This window comes from Serinus canaria, chromosome 15, assembly GCF_022539315.1.
Source record: "Serinus canaria isolate serCan28SL12 chromosome 15, serCan2020, whole genome shotgun sequence".
Taxonomy (NCBI): Eukaryota; Metazoa; Chordata; class Aves; order Passeriformes; family Fringillidae; genus Serinus; species Serinus canaria.
In genome coordinates, this window is record NC_066329.1 from 8,690,286 (window position 1) to 8,709,170 (window position 18,885).

The 18,885-nt window shown below is 42.2% G+C and overlaps 1 protein-coding gene across 2 annotated transcripts in view; it reads right to left on the bottom strand.

The window, feature by feature from the left end:
* ZNRF3 (zinc and ring finger 3) overlaps positions 1 to 18,885 on the bottom strand; it is a 64,309-nt gene that overhangs the window by 3,873 nt on the left and 41,551 nt on the right. Inside the window, exons 3-8 of one of the 2 annotated variants that reach the window (XM_030231814.2) lie at positions 10,013 to 10,087; positions 6,612 to 6,743; positions 5,578 to 5,688; positions 4,468 to 4,635; positions 2,481 to 2,583; positions 17 to 1,762 (exon numbers count right to left, since the gene is read on the bottom strand). In XM_030231814.2, coding sequence (XP_030087674.2) covers positions 17 to 1,762; positions 2,481 to 2,583; positions 4,468 to 4,635; positions 5,578 to 5,688; positions 6,612 to 6,743; positions 10,013 to 10,087 — 2,335 coding nt within the window. The remainder of the gene's footprint in view (positions 1 to 16; positions 1,763 to 2,480; positions 2,584 to 4,467; positions 4,636 to 5,577; positions 5,689 to 6,611; positions 6,744 to 10,012; positions 10,088 to 18,885) is intronic. The other variant, XM_050980717.1, reaches the window with a different exon arrangement.

An 18,885-nucleotide genomic window follows, 5' to 3' on the forward strand; every position in this document is an offset into this window, starting at 1 on the left:
AAAGCACATATGTTACCTGTGGCCTTTGTGGTCATCATAAGCTTCTGGGAGTTCAGAGTGGGACTGGGAAAGGGCATTCCAGTTTCCTCCTCCTGAGAGTAGTTCTGCCGCAGGAATGACGTTGCCTCATAGCACACCTCTCTCTCAACCTGTACCTCTCCAATACCTTGACAGTGCAGGTAGGTGTCCAGCTCAGGTGTTCCATCCCAGGAGCTACAGCCTCCTATGTGGGTCCCTTGGTGCTCTGGTGGTAGAATCAGCTCGCAGTCTCTGTCTTCAGGAATGATGGGAATGCGTTGACCCAGATCACATACACCCTTACAGCAGTTTGGCAAGGTGTCATCAGGAAGCGTGTACTGCACATTCACTGCATAGTCTTCTGTATAGCAGCCACCACCTCCACTGCCACTGTTGCTACTACAGGCTACCTGCTTCTCTTCATAGAAGCAGCAGGGCAACCCCTCATATTTAACCCCATCTGTCCTATGTAAGTGGTCTGAGTTAATACTGTACAAGCCTGGGGTGTTCCCTGACTGTGGTTCAATTCCTTGGCCACACGTCCCCCACAGTGGAGAGCTAAGGAAGAGTGCACTACAGTCAGCTGTGCCATTGCTAGGCTCCAGGGCAGAGTGCTGGAATTCAAAGCAGCATGCGCATGCCTGCTCCGAAATCGACCCTGCTATCTCTGGATTCTTCCAGTTCCTTTTAACATCCAAGGCAGCACCAGGAGTGGCCTCAGGTCCTCCCTCTGAGGTAGTGCCATTTGGATCCCTGTGCTCTAGTGAGGAATTACTGCTATAGTTCATATCCATGCTGCAATTAGACAGTTGGTCCCCTGAGGAAGAAGCTGGCACAGGCCGGAAGTCAGCACCCACCGGACCATGACTGTGAGCTGGGAGCTCGTCCTGGTGGGGCCCCTCCAAGAGCACAATTGCACCCCTGTTTGCACCACCAACCTCACCCACTCGGCAAGGGCTCCTGCTGCGGTAAACATAGGGGTCATAGTCACTGCTCAGAGAGCTGCGGAAGGTGGAACAGCTCCCATAAACCCCCTGGTTACTGACCTCAGTGCAGTCAACCATGGAATCGCTGGAGGAGCAGTGGCACTGGCCAGAACTGCTGCTGCTGCTGTCACTGCCAGGGCAGTCAGCCAAATATCCACTGCACACGGAGCGATGACCGTGATAGCAGCTAAAGCTGGAGGTACTGCCGCTCTCCAAGCGGGACGAGGGCATTACATGTACCACGGGAGGGAAAAGCATGCTGCTACCAGGCTGAAAGGCACGGGAAGGACCCTTTGAGGCAATGCCAGCTGGAAGCTGTCCATCTTGCTCAGGGTAACTAAGGCCTTGGAAGTAGTAGTGCTGATACATGGTCTCGTATCGGGAAAAGCACGCTGCTTTGGAAAAGTTGCGTCCACCAAACTTGGGTCTTCGGAAGTTGTGAGCTGGAGAATAAGCCCTGTGCTCCAGGCTGCAGTGATGTGTGTTTAAAGCATGGTCCAAATGAATGGGCTGATAACTGCGGATATAGGCTGGGGAAGGGGCTTGGTAGAGGCTCTGTTCGCCATGTCTCTCCACTGTCAGCAGGGTGATGGGGTTTCCGTGGGGGTCCATGCTGGTCCGAGTGGGATACGCTGTGATCTGGCTGGCTCTGTGCACTCTCCCCGGGTAATGGACAGGCAGAATCACCCTCTGCTGCCGGCTGCGTGCTGGGTTGATGGATTCCAGACAGATTGGAGCTGCATTCCCCTTCTTCTGTTCTGAATGAGAGAAATAAGAACGGAGAAGTAGAACTAGAAGGGAATAAAATTACTTTATGCAAGAAAGCATATTTTGTTTTCTATATCATTACATTATGCACCAATTTTTTACACAGAAGGAAATAAAAGCAAAACAAAAGTCAAAAGCATGTCTAGAAAACTTTGAAACACCCAAATATATTTGCTTAAAAGGCAAAAGAAGTGAATTTATTTCAGATACTGTTCTCATATACACAAAATCTTTTGCTTACATCTTGCAGAGGCTGAGAGAGGCTGGAAGTCATTGCTTAAATTTTCACTTTACGCATTTTTACATAAATATGCAGCGCCAGAAAACTTTCTTAAGACACAGGAAATGAAAGCAGGAAGAGGGCAAGTAAGGGAAACCACGTTCCAAGTTACAACACCATGGAAAAATAAAAGCCCATACATTGTTTTCTTTGTAATTCTCAAGGGAAAACATATCCCTTTCCTCCATGTGTCCTTGCACTCAGGGCTGCACAACACTGCCCTCAGCTGGGCATCATCCCCACCCCAAGGTTATGCCAGGGGCACTCAGCTGCTCTCTGACAGTTTGGGGGTAACTGTATTTCCAGGGCTATGTCACAATAAGGACGGAGAGCTCCATGGATATTCACAAACAGGCACACTTTTTATTTCATCTTTTCAGCTGTCTGAAATAAACAAGACACCAGAGCATGCACACTGCAGCACTTACCTATGATGTTATGGCGGCAGTGAGGGCAGGTGTGGTGCTGCAGCAGCCAAGGATCCACACATTTCTTGTGGAATCGGTGAGTGCAGGGAATGACACGCAGTTCCTACAGGAACAGATGAAGCACCATGAAAATCTGCTTCTTCCTAATAAGTGAATTTTTCACAGCTTGTTCCCAGATTTTTCAACCTGGCTATTAAATGGAGCAATTTCTAGTCTTGACATGCTAACAAGGAAAAAAATGGCATCAAGACAGCCAAGAGCACAACAGGTAGTGCTCACCTGTCTCTAAAAGAATAGTCTGCAGGCACCTTAGGACTCCATGCAGACATAGGACATTTCTTTAGGACAATTTTGTAGTATGTCCCTATCACCCAACACCTTTAAGAAGGCTACCATAAAAGTTTTCCTTAATATATTCAATGAACTGAAAAAAAAAATGAAATCAAGAGTAATGATGTACCCTTCCTACAATTATTCGCAATGGAAAACACTCAGGTAAAAGCAAAACCAACACTGTGTATATGATACTTTTTCTCTTGCCCAGGATTCTTATCCTTCAGCTGTGATCTGTTTACAGAATTTCCTGAGCCTGATGGATATCTCAAACCTCCAAGAAATCTTTCCTCTAAGTACTGCTCAGGAGCTCTCCCCATCAGCTTAGGTTTTCAATTTCTAACATGCTTTGGCAGGGAGTTCCAGGAGGCTACTACCTCCTGGTGGAGAAACATCACACAACTTTGTATTCCCCTGTCCCCAAGCAATCTGGGTCTAAAGAGTCCTTTGCCCACTTAATCATTCAGGTTTTTTTCAGAAACCATTCAAAATGTTTGATCATTTTGTGGCTACCCGTTCCATTTCATCTCTTTTGTGAGGTCAGGTCAGAAATACACAGTACTCAAACTGAGACCATGACTAAACTTACACTGTGTGTAGTTATGGCTTCTGTTCAGCTCTCTAAACCTTCCCATCTCACTTCTAGTATCTGATTTACCTTTCTAACTGCCACAAAGTAGTTAAACTGCCACTAATTTGGTTTCATAAAACTATGTAAAGCATCAAGATCTTGTTCCTGAATAGCAATGCTCAGCTCCCAACCCATCCCTGATACATGTGAAGCTCTTCCTCATGTCTGTCACTTCAAGCTGAAGTTCATGCCTGAATTTCCTCTGCAATCAGTTAGTACAGCCCTTCTGAAGTCCTTGTCTACCTTCATCTTTGCTACTCTAAATAATTTCCCATCAACTAATTTCATTAAACTTTCTATTTGCACCTTGCAGCACTCAAATATGCAGCTGGTATTTTCTATTGCCTTAAAAATTATGGCTCTTTTATGACAAAATAAAAAGTCTTCACATAATCTTTCTAATGGAAGTTGATAGCTGTGAATATTGACTGCCTCTATTTTATTTAAGGAGCCCATTTTCTATTTCACCCTTTTGTTGCTTCCTCTGCTTTGAACTGTCATGGACACCAAGCCCTGACATCAATACAGTGATTATAACTGAGAAGTCAAAAAACTGTTCCTGAATGTTCTGATCCCTCTTCCTTCTCCTCCTCTGGTTTCCCAGCAGTGCTGGGTACCTGACATTTTGAAGACAGGGTGCCATCAAATCTTGAAAAAGCAAAACCCTAAGGATATTCCTTACCTCCAGCAGAGCTTGCATGCATCATCACCTCAGTGCATGACTTGTCAAAAATACCCAGAGAACCAACTGCTGAGGCAACCCTGCCTTCTTTGTGACTTGTTCTTCAAAATGCAAGAACAGTGAAGGCAGCAACTTGCAAATGGGATCCCTCATCTCTCACTCTGCAGCACTGGTAATTTAGGGCGGCAGGATGCAGCTGAGGCCACGATGGCTGCTCAATGTGATCAAACTGAGAAGTGGCACCACCTCAGCACAGAACGTCCCCAACAGCCAGCCACATACCACAGTGCTAAAACCACCTACATTCCCAGCCCATGGTGAAGAAACCTTTCATCCTTTACCTCCCCATCAATGTACTTCTCCAAGCAGATGGCACAGTCAGAGGTGGAGCTGCTACTGAGTGTATCCAGTGCTCCACAGTTACTTTCTCGGTGTCCCTTACTTTTGGACTTAAACTTCCTGGTCTCCATTTTCTCCAGTGCTTGCACTGCAAGCCTGTTCATGGAATTCTACATGAGAAGAAACAAAACAAAAAAAAAGAAAAGAAAAAAGAAAAAAAAAAGCCAATGCTGCTGTGTAGGGACTAGAGTGTAATAGCAGAGAAACACCACCATAACATATCTTACAGATCATGTCAGGCCCAAGTGATGTATAATTTCTTAAATTAAACAGAAAGAAGGCTAATTAGAATTCATATCAGAAGCCTCACGGAAAAGAATGTATGCCACATGCAGAAATGAGAATGATAAACTACTCTGAATTAGAACAGGATGAAGGTGCTGACAAATGGGATACACTGCAACTGCTCAATTGATAGGCAGCAACTATTCAAGCCAACGTATAAAACTTGGCCAGGAACTTTTTTTTATATGTCAGTATTGATGGTAATGCCCCAATATGCTGTTACCATCATATTACCTGGAGCAATACTTGAGAAAGGGATTAAAATGAAATATTATAAATCAGCTGTATCATTTCCTCCAGGACAAACTCTAAATATGTCACCTGGAATTTCTCCTAACCAAGCTTTTTACCTTGAAAACCCCTCCCATTTCAATAGATGTTATCCTACTGAAAAAACCTGTGATTTATTTTTGACCCTCTCCACAATACAGCAGCAAGAGTCTGGTCTCATTTAGAAGTATACCAGTGCTACTGATAACCTGTGAGCAACCAGAAATGTTCTTTCTTCCCAGTGCCTACGTGGACTGCTCCTGCACTGTTTTCATTCCAGGATTTAAATAAACGAACATCATGGGTCAATGTAAGCCTCCTTTAAAGATATTTCCAAGTTCTTCCAAAGGCCTACACGTATGGATAAAACCACAGAGCCACAAAGATGGCTATTGTAAGTCAGTGGCCTGCATTTCCAAAAGTTGCAAAGCACATTTTAGGACAAAGTAAGAGAAGCTAACTTTCAGCACTCAGTGAATTCCCACTACTGCTCTTACCTGACTACGTCGCTGTTTCAGCTTGATCTTGACAAGAAGAATGAGGCAAACAAGAGACACAACCACAAAGAAGGCCAGGAAAATTCCCATGTCAAAGTACTCCGTGGGTTGCTTAAAAATTAAAACAAAGGTATTATTATTCCTTCATTTAGATCATACTCAAAAGCTATTGTTTCTTTCTCTTTTAATTTCTCAGGGGCCATTGCTGAATGTACACAGTCAGAAGGGCAGAAGTCAGGGTACACATTGTTCTGTTCATTAACTGGGATTCCATGAGACAAAACCTGTGTTTCATGTGCCACTGCAAGTGAACGGAATACACAGAATGCCAACCATGAGATGTCAGGTTTACAATCTCTGAACTGCAAAATCCAGGTTTTTTAACTGAGTGAATCACACCAAAACAAATTTTTATAGCATATTGGGTTGCTTATGCATGTAAGTGGCTGAAAAATCAACATATGAATTTTCAAAAAAATGGCCCACTTCTCAAATACATTTCTCAACAGAAGGATTCCATTAAAACAAAAAACAAAAAGCCAAAGTAGTAATTGGGACACGGATGACCTTTAGTTTTGTTCTTCTTTAAACTATACATAGAGAGTGTTAGGGAGCAAAAAGTCTAGAAAACCTACTTTATATTACAATTACAAATATCAGGTAAGATCATAATTAATCTATGTTTAAAATACTACACAGAATTATTAGTTAACACAGGGCAAATTGCCTTACAAAACTGAACCATCAGGAGTGTGCAATAACTAAGAAAAAGGAAAACTTCTGTGTGAATTTTTTAGCCACTTCTATGCTCAAAAGTATCCTTCTGAAAGACAGCAGATGCCACATTGTGGATTCTATACTTACACCAGCTCCAGCTGCTTGTCCACAGTGCTCAGTTTATTTTGGTCAACAGAATTTCACATGCATTAATGCACATAAGGAGAATCAGAACATCTTCACCCCCAGAGCAGTGAGCAAGCCCTGCCTGCAGTAACAGCACTGTGATACCCAGAGAAAGGATCTGAAAGTCTCACCCGTGGGGGGCGATGCTGAATCCTGGCCCGTGCCACTTTCTGCTTGTTAACTATGTTCATTAGCTTGACAGCATCAGCACCTTTCACATACACCACTGGTCTCTTCAGAGGGTCCTCTGAGCCCTGGTTCAGCTAGAACAAAAAAAAAAAAAGTAGTCTGCTCAGAAGGCATGTTTCAGGAAAATCACATTCCCTCTGGACAATGCAGAGAATGGTTAAGGAGTATGAATGTGGAATTGATTCAAGCACCAATTCTTCTCTTCTAGACCTTTAGCTAAGTATTCCACAGAATTAAACCTGAATTAAACTTTTGACTTATGCTCTGCCTTTTTTTTTTTTTAATGGACCAAAACTAAGATTAAGGATAAGCAAATGTTATTTCTGAACAGCCACTTTAACTTAGCTGCATTATGTATCAGTGCAGATATTAATACTGTAATGTTGAACCTCACAATGAAGAATAAAAATCTGCACATTCCAAAAAAATTGTCCCTGCTACATTTTATCAATCTTTCAATTTCAACACTATTCACATAGAAATTTCTTCAGCTTTCAGAACAATCTCATATCAGATCAGGCTGTCTTTCAGGCTCTTTGTACCTAGCCAAGTTAAGTTAGTAATTTCTTATGTTTAACTCTACAAACTCATTCAAAATTACTTGAGTTCTAGAAATGATGAGACCTACTGATTGAGGATGGGGGGGCCTCAAAGACTAAAGCATTTGAGTAGACCACATATTCACCATGAAACTTCCTTGCAGGTCCAGCTGATTTGTCAAAAAAGGTCAAATGATAAGAAAATAATGTGTGTGGGAAGGCATGTCATGAGCCCAACCTCACGGTCAAGGCAGGGTCAGCTATGACATCAAATCAGGCTGCTCACAGCTTTATCCAATCAGATGTTGAAAACCTTCAAGTGTGGAGAATGTGCAACTTCTCTGGCCAACAAATGCAGAACAACAATCTGCTAAATTATGAATCAGAAAGAATTATAACTACACTCGAGAATTGTCCTGTTAAAAAACAGCACCAACATGATAAATTCATATAGCTTATTCTGACTGACAAGCAAAATATGAGTGCAGAGGCTGGTTGACAGAAAACAAGCAATGCACTGACAAGCAGATGGAAATGGTACAGGGGAAAGGAATGAGATGACAGGAATGGGAGCAAACAGAATAAGAGCATCTGAGATTAACATATCTGCATTGTTGATAGCTACCTGTTAGTTCTGGCTAAACCATGTAGAAATTACCAACTGACTGCTCCATCATCCTGATTAAAGGACTCTACTTAAACTGACCAGATGATGATAACAGATTTCAATGAGACTTTTTATAACTGATTCTTCCTAGTATTTGAAAGATTTTCTGAGAACACTGATGAATCTACTTTTAAGGCAGGTGTCTTGTGATGAGCTAAAAATTAGCTGCAGGATCCAGGGATCCTATGTGTCTACAAGCCTTACTGGCCTAAGGCCAAATCCAATCACTGTCCTTCCATTCCCAGGCACATACTCTCTCTCATAGTTTCTTGCTCAAGAGAGAATTCTCCCAGTTCCTCAGTAATTTTTGCACATTGTCAGACTCTTGCTATCCATGCTGCTCTGGGTGCTGTTACTCCTCTTCAAATATGCAAAAGCAAAACTAAGAAACAAGTCAGACTTCAGAGGGCATTTGTAAAAATAAAAGTTTCATTCTTAATTTACAGTAGAAGATATTCAGATCAATGGGAATAAAACCCATTTAAGCCAAGTCCTTTTATTCGGCATCTACCAAATGATCTGAGGACAATTTTTCCAGTCAGGCCTGCCTCCAATTTCTGTTCATTGACTGGCAGGAGGGACTGCCTTTCATAATACTCCACTCCTCCTTTTCAAAGAAACCTCCCTTGTTTGTTCTAGTGCTTGGTAACAAGCATTCATGAGAAAACTTCCTAAACAGCTCCCCTCAGTGTCTTAGGATATTTCCATTTGCACCAAAGATACTCCAGATTACCTCATATCACTTTTCCCTCCACTGTTATCTGTCATTGTTTTCCACAATTCCATTATGAGTGCCAAAATGGTACTTATTTTAAAGACAAATTACATAGCACCCCAATGTCAAAGGTTCTGAAGACCTTAGAAGAGAATCAAAATCCACTAAAAACAAACATCCAGAGCAGCATAAGAACAGAGCCAATCCAGTCACTGTAACTTTTAGAGTATGAAAGCCACATCCAGTCATTCCTCTCCTGTTTGCCAGTCCTTCCACAGGCTACTGCTCTTACATCTAACAGAGCCTATTTACTGTGTCAGCTACTGCTCTAAGCCACTAATCTTCTTCCATTTTATTGGTACATAAAAATATTCAAACATCCACTAGACTAGTTTCCCAGCTCTTGAGGACAGATGCACACAGGTTATTATTTATAATAAAGCAAGGAAAGCTTTTCTTGTTAGAGGAAAAAGAGCAAGAGATAGTAACTCAGCTTCCCAAGATCAGAGCAAGGTGGATGAAAGTAACCAGAAGCTGTAACACAGAGTTAAAAAATAGAAAATGACAGAGCACATCTTTGTAAAGAGATTTTTCTTGTGTAGAAAAGGGGAAAAAAATTATCCCTGTGAATGTTTTCAAGATCAGGGCTGCAACTTTGATGCATATGCAGACCACAGTACTCAAAGCATCCACTGCACAGGATCTTCTGCACTCCTTTGTCCAACAGATGCTCATTTTAGAATTAAAGACAGCTTCTTTAATGTAAACATTGATGATCTCTCTTTTCCCTCAAGAAACACAGGCTGCATTTAAAAACCTTCAGCTCTACTTGTTTTTGCTCTAACAGAAACAGCAGTTTTGTTTCAAGACGAAAGAGAACCAAACCAAATGCAGACTATTTTTGTGCTTATGTTTCTTCACTGAAATAACCCAAAATTAGCTGAAGTATGCTAAAGCCTTTCATATGGCTATTACCTCACCCACTTCAAATAAAAAGACGAAAGTTAAAACAAGACTTGGAAAAAGAAGAAAAACCCTGCTTGTCCACAAAGTACATAGGCAGAAATCATCAGCTGTAAATGAGAAAGAAATGGTTATAAGCTTTAAAAAGAAACTTGTTTAGAATCAGGTTTGAAAGTTGTTTCACAATCTCAAAAATAGCAGCTGTTCAACAACACTATTGATCACAGGCTGGATAGGCCAAACATCCTGTGTTTTGTACACAGAGCTGGGCAAAGAAAACCTCCTTGATTAGATACCGGGCCACAAAAAATTTGCCTCCATCCTCTTTCAAAACCATAATCCCAGACCTGGATTCTAGATTCTAGCAAAAGCTAGAAGAAAAATCTAACTCCCCAAAGTTTTCCCTTTCTGCCAGGTTCCCAACACCTGCATTGCTTCCTGCCTGACATTGCTGCATACCTGATCAATGGCATCTGGGTTTTCAGAAACATCAAAGATGACCGCTGTGGCTCCTCGCTGTACTGCTCGTTTTGCCTGCAATAAGAAAGACAGCATCCTCAGTCCCACCCCAAAAGATAACTTCTTAACTCAAAAATTACTTCTTCTCCTCATCTCCAGATAGAAAACTTAACATTTTGTGTTTCTGTGTAGTTAAAACAAATGATAGGACAATTACAAACAGGAGTTCCTGAACCAGCATGGAATGTAGTTAAACTTCACTACAGCTTCTACAGTGTCTCTGCTCCCTCCTTCTGAAACTCCTCTTTCAACAACCTTTTAAAGGAATTCAAATGAGATTTAGATACTCTAAAGACTTTAAGTAGAAGAATTTTTTAAAATTATATTACTTTCCCTCCATTTTACCTGAAAGTGCCATCTTAAAAACCATCTTCCCTATGACTTGGAGTGGAGACGAGCCAAGTAGTGCAGAAAATTAAGGTGGACTGGGCTCTTTATACTTTTTTAGTGTTGTTCTCACAAACTAGGATACCACAATCTCAAAATGTGTCTCAGAGAATACTGCTTTTTCTGACCATCAGAGGTCAGAACTGTTGCATACATTTCTTATGCTGATCAGAGCTACGTAAGTGTACAGCTTTTCATCAAATACAGTCCAAACCTGGAGTTACCAACTGCACTGAGAAGGCATTAGAAGATATTAAAATCCTCTGGGATAGAGAAAACAAGGCTAACACAGGGGTTTTATCCTGCTTCTGCCACTGTGTCTCTGTATGTACTGCTCAAATGTTGCTCAATGGCTCCACAAAGCAGACATTCCCTGAAACTTTTCAAAATCCTATTAACTTTATGGACACAGAATATAAGAAACTATTTCTCCAAGCAATGACAGCTATCACCACCACAATACTAAACAAGAAGGCACTGGCCCTCCACAGAGACTACCAGAACTTAAACTTGTATTGAGATATAAGAGAAACCAATAAAAGCAATAAATTATGAAACATTAATCAGTAGTTTCCTGGAAAAATGTTGGCCAATACAGAGAACTTGGTTTGAATACATAAAGGTCACTTTCTTTGCTCTGTTGTCATATTTTATTTTAAATCAAAAAGGCCCACCAGACAGCACATGAGGGAAACCAACTCTCAAATTAGAGCTTTTTCTCAGCCCACCAGGTATTTGTCCCCTTTGAAGTCGGCACACCTGGTAAATGACTAAGAACTGTTGGGGAGGAAGAGTTAAAAGGAATCCACCACCCATTCTCCTGTGCAGCAGCCCTGAGGTGAGGGCTCATCCAGGTTTCCCTAGAAGGCACCCCTGACAGACACCACTGCTCACAGAACCCTTCAGGCTATTTACATTCTCCAGCATGATCAGTCAACAAGCAAGGCCCCTTGATCTCCGAAGAGATTTTTTAAAGACATTTTGCAGATCAGCGTTAATTAAAACCCCTTAACTGCGCGAATACACTGAACGAGCAGCAAATTTCCACCACCTGGTGTTAAGAGAGGAAAAGCACCGAGTAAAACAAATCGTGCTGCGGAGTTTAATGGCAAATGGGGGTGACATGTGTGGCCATCCTGCTAAGTGCGGGGCTCGTTTCACCGGGGCCAAGTGCGGGGCTCGATTCACTGGGGCCAAGTGCGGGGCTCGATTCACTGGGGCCAAGTGCCGGGCTCGTTTCACTGGAGCCAAATGCGGGGCTCGTTTCACCGGGGCCAAGCGGGGCTCGATTCACCGTGCCCTGTGAGGCTCCGGCCGCCTTCCCCCCGCTCGCCTCGCCCGCGGCTCTGAGGGCCCAGCGGCCGCGCACAGCGCCCCCCTGCGGCCGCAGCGCCCCCGCGCCGGAAGCGGCGCCTGTCCCCGGCCACGGAGGGGAGAGGAAGCGGCCGGGGCCGCAGGGAGAACGGGGAAACGCGGGGATTTCTTCATTACTGGGATTTAATCCTGATACCCAGGGAAAGGCGCTCCTGTCTGGAAGTTTGCTCCAGCCAAACCTCCTCTGCCAGAGGCGCTGACCACTCCTGCAGAAGGTGCTAAAGAGCCACGGCCCGCAGCGGGAGCTGGCCCAGCCCTCTCCGGCGGGCTCGAGGCTCCGGCTCCGCGGCTTGGGGGCCGCCTGTCGGGCCCGGTTCCGCTGGCCAGAGATCAGAGCGCGGCTGCCTCCGCCTCCCCCGCCTCCAGCTCGGCTGTAAAACCGGGCACCCCGGAGCGGAGGGAGGACAGCAGGGCGAGCGGCGGGGAGCACCTCTGCAGTCCCAGGTGGCGGTCGGAGCGCACCTGTGACCGGGGCTCCGGGCAACCTGAAACACCTGCTGGGCACCGCCGGTCCTTCTGCATCCCCGAAAATGCCACAGGATAGTTAAAGTCAAAACGTCTTTGAAAATACCCTGTCCACTCCTCAGTAATCAGGGCAGCTCAAAATAACACAGCAATGTTAAGTCCCACTTAAAATAATGCCAGTCTGTAATAGGCACGTGATTTTTTTTTTTTTTTTTTTTTTTGGGCTAACCAGCATTTAGACTCCCTCAAATCATTTTTCTAAGCAAAGTGACCAAACCTACATCAAAAATAAACACACGATGGATGATGGGGAAAAATAAGCTCATACTTTTACATTTATAATACTTGTGGCAAACAAACACATTTCCATAATTCAATTCTGTGGCTTAAAACAAATTACTATCACTACATATCAGTATTATTCTCCTTTTGTAAAGAGTAATGGAAAACAAACAAAAAAAAAGGTATTGCACTTTTCATAATTCAAGTGATCACTTTGTTCACAGCGACAACCTCCCAGTCCATCTCTGTGTTCAGAGTCTAGAGTTTACGCTTCTACAGAACAATGGACGTTACCAATAAAATGCACATTAAATACTGTCTCAGATTAAAATCTGGCAGAATTTACTAGACCTTGTAATCTAGGTAAGATAAGAGGATTTGCATGTGACAGAAGGTCAAGAAAAATACCTCTCCACCTCTCCAGGCTTGAGGAATTTTAAGTTACTACCTCAAAGAACACCAGAAAGATTTTAAGAGCTCTGCACTACCTCCCTGTGGGCCAGGCAAATGCAATAAGGAAGTAACAACTTCCTTGATGAGGCAAACTTTCATCCCAAGGGACCAGATAATTATTAAACAGGTGCACTGCTCCTCTCTTCACTCAAGTCAGGTAGGACAGCAACAATCAAACAGTAAGTTCAGCTCCTTCCTGACATCTTGAAGGACTTTGACGCTTGCACATATGAACATGGCAAGCATCTCCTCCCCTCTGCTTTCTAGTATGGTTTCATTCCAATTATTATTTCAGTTAGAATGCAACAGTGGAGAAACTATCATAAGAAAAGCTGCTTAACAAGGTTCCCCTTTAAGAGTAAAAATCATACCAACAACATCAGCCTTTATTCATTACATTTACTTCTTTGCCAGAGTTAGAATTCCCTGAAAATATCCAGCAGTATTTGCACCTGAGGACATGACACTTTAATCTAATGGATTTCAGAGAGTGAATAAATTACAGACGAGAGAAAGACCAAGGCTTTAACTATAGGTGGGGAGATCAAAGTTCATTAAGCACTGCAAGCTCTGCCATTTACATCAACATAGTAATGCATTACACATCTATTAAGAGAGTACCTTTTGTTGAAAATGGCTATTGGCAGAGCCAGATTACTACTTATAAATGAACTTTTTAAAGTTAACATCCTGGATAATACTGATGGACTGAAGGGAGAAAAGAATGTTTTAAAAGAATTGGCTGCCTGTATAAGCCACAGATATATCCTGGTGATATAAAATTATGTTCTCACAGATGTTTTTACATTAAAAACTACCTATCTCTCTTCCTGGATTTGTTCACCCAACTCTAGGTATTATCTTCTTGGAACTTAGTACACTCTAGTTAACAAATACTAATTATAATTATGGTATGTGCTGCATGAGCAGGTTGATTTATTCCCTGGGTTAAAAAACTCACAAAGCTGGGGAAGAGGAGGTTGGGCAATGGTTTAAGGAATAACCAGTACAAATCCCAATAAACTCCTTTTAGCAAACTATTCCATTGGGTGTCAGCATTATCAGCTGGTCCTCCAAAATGAGGACACAGGACACAGAGAACAGTCCAATGGATCCCAAAAGCAAAATGCTGCTAGAACTCAGGGTAACAGCACAGCTCCAACACGTGCAACAACAGCTTTTTCCTACTGCCATTCCTTTTTTCAGTACATCTTGGTTTTTGGGGCAGAAAATATGGTATTACTCTAGATCAGTGTAGAGACTGTTGAACAGAGTAGTCAATAAAATTGATTTGTATGTCCTTATTTAACTGACAACTGACCTGGCCTGAATTTTCTGTCAGTTTTTGAGGGTTTTTCCCCCTTCAGTTTTTCTATGAACTGATAATTATTGAACTTGAGGCATATTTTCTGGATATTCCCAGCCCATCAGATCAAACAGTCTGTGTCAGATCCCTCTCCATGGTGGAGTCAGTGGCCATTAATCTGACAAAAGAGTGGGATTATGCAAGCAGTGTTAAGTGGAACGTTTTTCATAGCTGATTCTATCATCAGCTGTCTTCTGGTGCTTTGAAATAAGAGAAGTCAGCCTCTCACCCAGTGTACTGGTAACACATGAGCAACACTCAGTGACATGCAACTTGCAAACTCTGTGACTCCAAGGAACAAGATTTTCAATGAAAAGCTGCAGTTTCTTGTTTCACTGCTCCGAAAAAGCAATTCAAGGATTTCAACGATCTTGACTGCTGGGAATCCAGCTGAAGGAAGGAGGTTTCCATCTGCAGTATTTCACCAAAATAAATGATTGATAGAGCAACTTAGTGGTCTTGGTCTTCTCTTGAGCAGACTCAAAAGTAACAAAGTCTGTTCCAATATCGGTTGATTTGTACCTGTTTTCTCCATATCAAGTCACACCACAAGGACACAGACAATATTACTGAGATATGATGTAGAATATGCAGTACTAGGTTCTATAATATTGGCTTTTCTAGTAGAGGTTTGCTGTAGTTGTGTGGTTAAACTATGACACTTCTGCAGACTTGTCTTCATTTGATTATTTTTTTTTTAATATCAGCAGAGGACAACTTTGGTGCTGAAACAAGCATTAGGAGCCTACCTTATCAGGGTTTAACTTTCTGCAGCTTTGAGAAAACCTCAATTAAGTCTAGACAAACCCAGGAAGTCCTAATGATGAGAAGAAGACCACTGGTTCTTACATAAATGCTTGATGGAACTGCAGGTTGTGACAAGGAGATGTTGCCACTGCCCGTTTGCCACTCCAGTCAGCTGAATGGTATTTTGACCCTGATGGTCTCAAAGCCCTAAACTTCTTCAGGGGAGAGGAATACCTTGAACAACCCTGTTAAAACAAGCAGGGGGTATGAACTGCACCCCCATTCTATGCATGGCAGTGTTAGATTTTCAGTCTGGCAGAAATGGCATCACATGAAGCTAGGCAATAACATCCAAACCTGCTCTTCATTAAGAACCCTACATAAAACCCACACCACTGTGCAAATACACCTTTTCTTTGCAACTATGAAAATGCAAAAACCTGTTTCTCTCAGAGCTACACAGAATACAGACAACAACATCTGAACCATTCAGGCCTCTCTCTTTTCTCCCCCCACACTGCTATCAGGCTCAATCAATCACAAAAAATACCTTGTCCCTTGAACCAACACTGGAGTTAGCAAGCCAGGCCACAGGCCAATTCTGCAGGGCAGAGGAGGAAGGAGAAAAGGACAGCCATCTACTTTGCAAACAGCACAAGTTACAAATTAACCAACTGATGCTTCAGACCTGTTAATGTACAATTCCCTGGTAATTCCAGAAACTCAGTTAAGCCAAGCATAAACAGGATACCATTTCAAACCTTTTCTGAGATAATGAAAAAGGAACTTTCTTCTGTCTGAATATTTCTGTCTGAAAACAAAGGCAGAATATCAAAACAAGACAGTCAAATCCCCATGTATTACACCAGCATAAAACCTCTTCCTGACTGGAATACTCAAATTCTCTGGCACCTTGAGATATGATTTATACACACTCCCTATAGATTCTGAATTACACAGCATTACAACAGTTGCTTACCAGTTAAGAAGTATAGAAAGTGTGAGGCAGCATTTTAAAGTTTAAAAGCATAATCACAAAACCAATGTATATTTCAGTAAATAAAAAAAAAAAGAACCTTAAAAAGCTATGCACTTGCAGTTTTAAATAAACTCTTATGCCAGACATAATCACATCAACAATATATAGACACACCAGTGTGATTCATACCACTCAGTACTGAGAGGCTCTCAGATGGTTAAAATGAAGAACAAGAAAACTGAAGTGTCTCTCTTTTCTGGGGTTAGGGAGAAACACTCTTATCAGTTCTGAGTCTAGACCGAGTAAAAACAGTAAGAAAAGGACATTTCTTTAATCCTGAACACAGCAAAGCCTGCTGGCTGCACATCTCTTAAGATCCATTTCAGAGTCATGGGACTCAGTCCCAAAGGCTGGCCTCTGCTATCACCATGCTCCAGGCCAGCAGCCTTGTTGTTATGACAAGGCACAGCCACAGAGAGAAGGGTGAGCACTGGAAGAGATCAAAGGAGGGGACTGGGGTCTTGAACTAGATTACATATTCACAGAGAACCTAGCACACTCAGCAAGAGCTGGGTAGCTGCATTCACAACAACTGATGGTTAACCCTTCAAGCTTTTCCCAGAACTTCTATATACAGTTACCTTTGAAATAAAATGGTCACAGGATGAGGACATTTTATGAATTATGTACTAAGCATGTAATATATGCTATAAAAAACCACTACAGCAAATCCAGATAATTCTTTACCTTTTCACTGAGGGTGTACTGAAAGTAGATGGACAGAAACAACAAACTAGACCTAAGATAATTGTGTACACATACATGCAAGCATATTGTGGTGCTGAGAGAATAAAAACCAGAGATATAAGAATGCATTGGAGGAGTGGTAAATTAAACTATTAATGCAGACTACTATAGAAAGGCATCCCTACAGTACCCAGGCTGTTTAAAAAGAATGTACTGAAGCTCCTCCTATAGGCATGTGCTCTAACTTTAGAATTATAAACTGCTGTTTATGTACATCAAAAAGGAAAACAAGTTATCAGAACTGTCTTATATTTAGAATGAGAAGTGGCAATACTTTGAAAAAATGTTAATAAGAATTCCCTCAAACCTCAGTCAGTGGAATGGGGAATGCTTAGTATCATCTGTCTTGCTTAGCCTTACCCTCAGGAAGCTGACCTTCATCAATAGGTTGGTATCTACTGTGAACAAGGACATTTTAGAGATAACACAATAATCTGAGATGATGAAACAATAAATCCATATCTCAACAGTGACAGAAAATGCAGTGCTCTTTGCAGGGTTATTAAGTGCCTGCATGCAATCCCTAACAGTGTGTTCAGATAGACGTGATATACACCAAGGTGAGTTGAGAAGAAGCAAAGGTATTTTCACTTCCACACATGTCAAAGTGCTGCAGTCCATTGCCCTGGAGGTTCTGCCCTCTTTGGCAGGGATGAGCATCTGCATCCAAGTCTACAGAGAGACATGCAAGCCCTACTGAGGTACTTCAATCCTTCTGAATGGACAAAAAATCATGTGGGATTCCCTTGGAATCCAATAAAATATGGCTGATTCTGTGAGATCTTGCCTCTCTACTACTAGAATCAGCTTGGGTAATAAGTTCAATAGTAAAAATTTACATGGTGGGCCAGTATTCCAGTTTAGCTAGCAACTTTCCATGTTCATGGCTGGCTAATACAGGATGATATAGCCCTTCTTCCAAACAGTTATCCTTGGTTTTGGATTAGTTTAGTTTCAAGGTCCCAGACTGTGGTGGGCCCTTGATAGTTTGTTGACTCCGTAAAAAAAAAAAAAAAAAAAAGAAAAAATAGATAAAAAGAAGTAGAAAACAAAAATGAAAAAGGTGGAGGATTTTTGTTACAAAGGGAAACTGGAAACTTCTCTCCACGCAAGCAGAGACATGGCTGTATTGCAGAGGCCTCGGGGCAAGGATTAAAGAAAAACAAAATAGAAACCCTTCCATCTCTAATTAGGGTCTTCATTTGCCAAAGAGCCATTCCACAGCGGGAGGAATTACATTCAAGCCGTTGCTTGGATAACGTCTCCCAGCAGGTTGGCTCCTCAGAACAGGCTACTCTGAGCCAACAATTTCTGGTTACTTGGAGGCAAGCAGCCTGCTTATTGTTTTAACTGGCCTGGCTTTTACAGCCAGTTTTGCTGAAGAACAATCTTCTATTCAGAATGCAGAGATAAAAGCTTCACTTGTTTTGAATTTGTCGCCAGTTTCTTTATCCCTTTCTTTTTTTAAACATGGGAATTATAGGTTCTGGAGATTGCATTATTTCCCTTGTAGACTTCAATGTTTTTCTCCCTCTAGCCACTTGATTCTTTGCCAGTGAAGGCTGCTGTCTGGAGTCCAGCCATTCATCAGCCCCTACCTCATCATTAACACTGTGGTGCTGGCGGTCACAGCTCATTGCTGGCGACAGGAAATCCTAACTTGCAAGAGGTTAACCACAGCCCATAAACAGTCAGACTGGCTCATTAGACCCTTACACTCAGCTGAAGCGACCCTCTGGGAGTTTTCAACACCATCCATGGACCTCAAGTCTATGGATTCTGTGCTCTTTGCAAATGCCTTGTCGCCCCCCACACCCATTTAAAAGTTCACTATTTGGATCCTCAGGTCTAAGGTCCATCTTTCTTCCTATCCCAAAGGGACCAAGTTATTTGAGCATTTTGAAAAATTACATGTCTGTGATGTGTTCTTCTGGCTTACCAATGGAACAAACC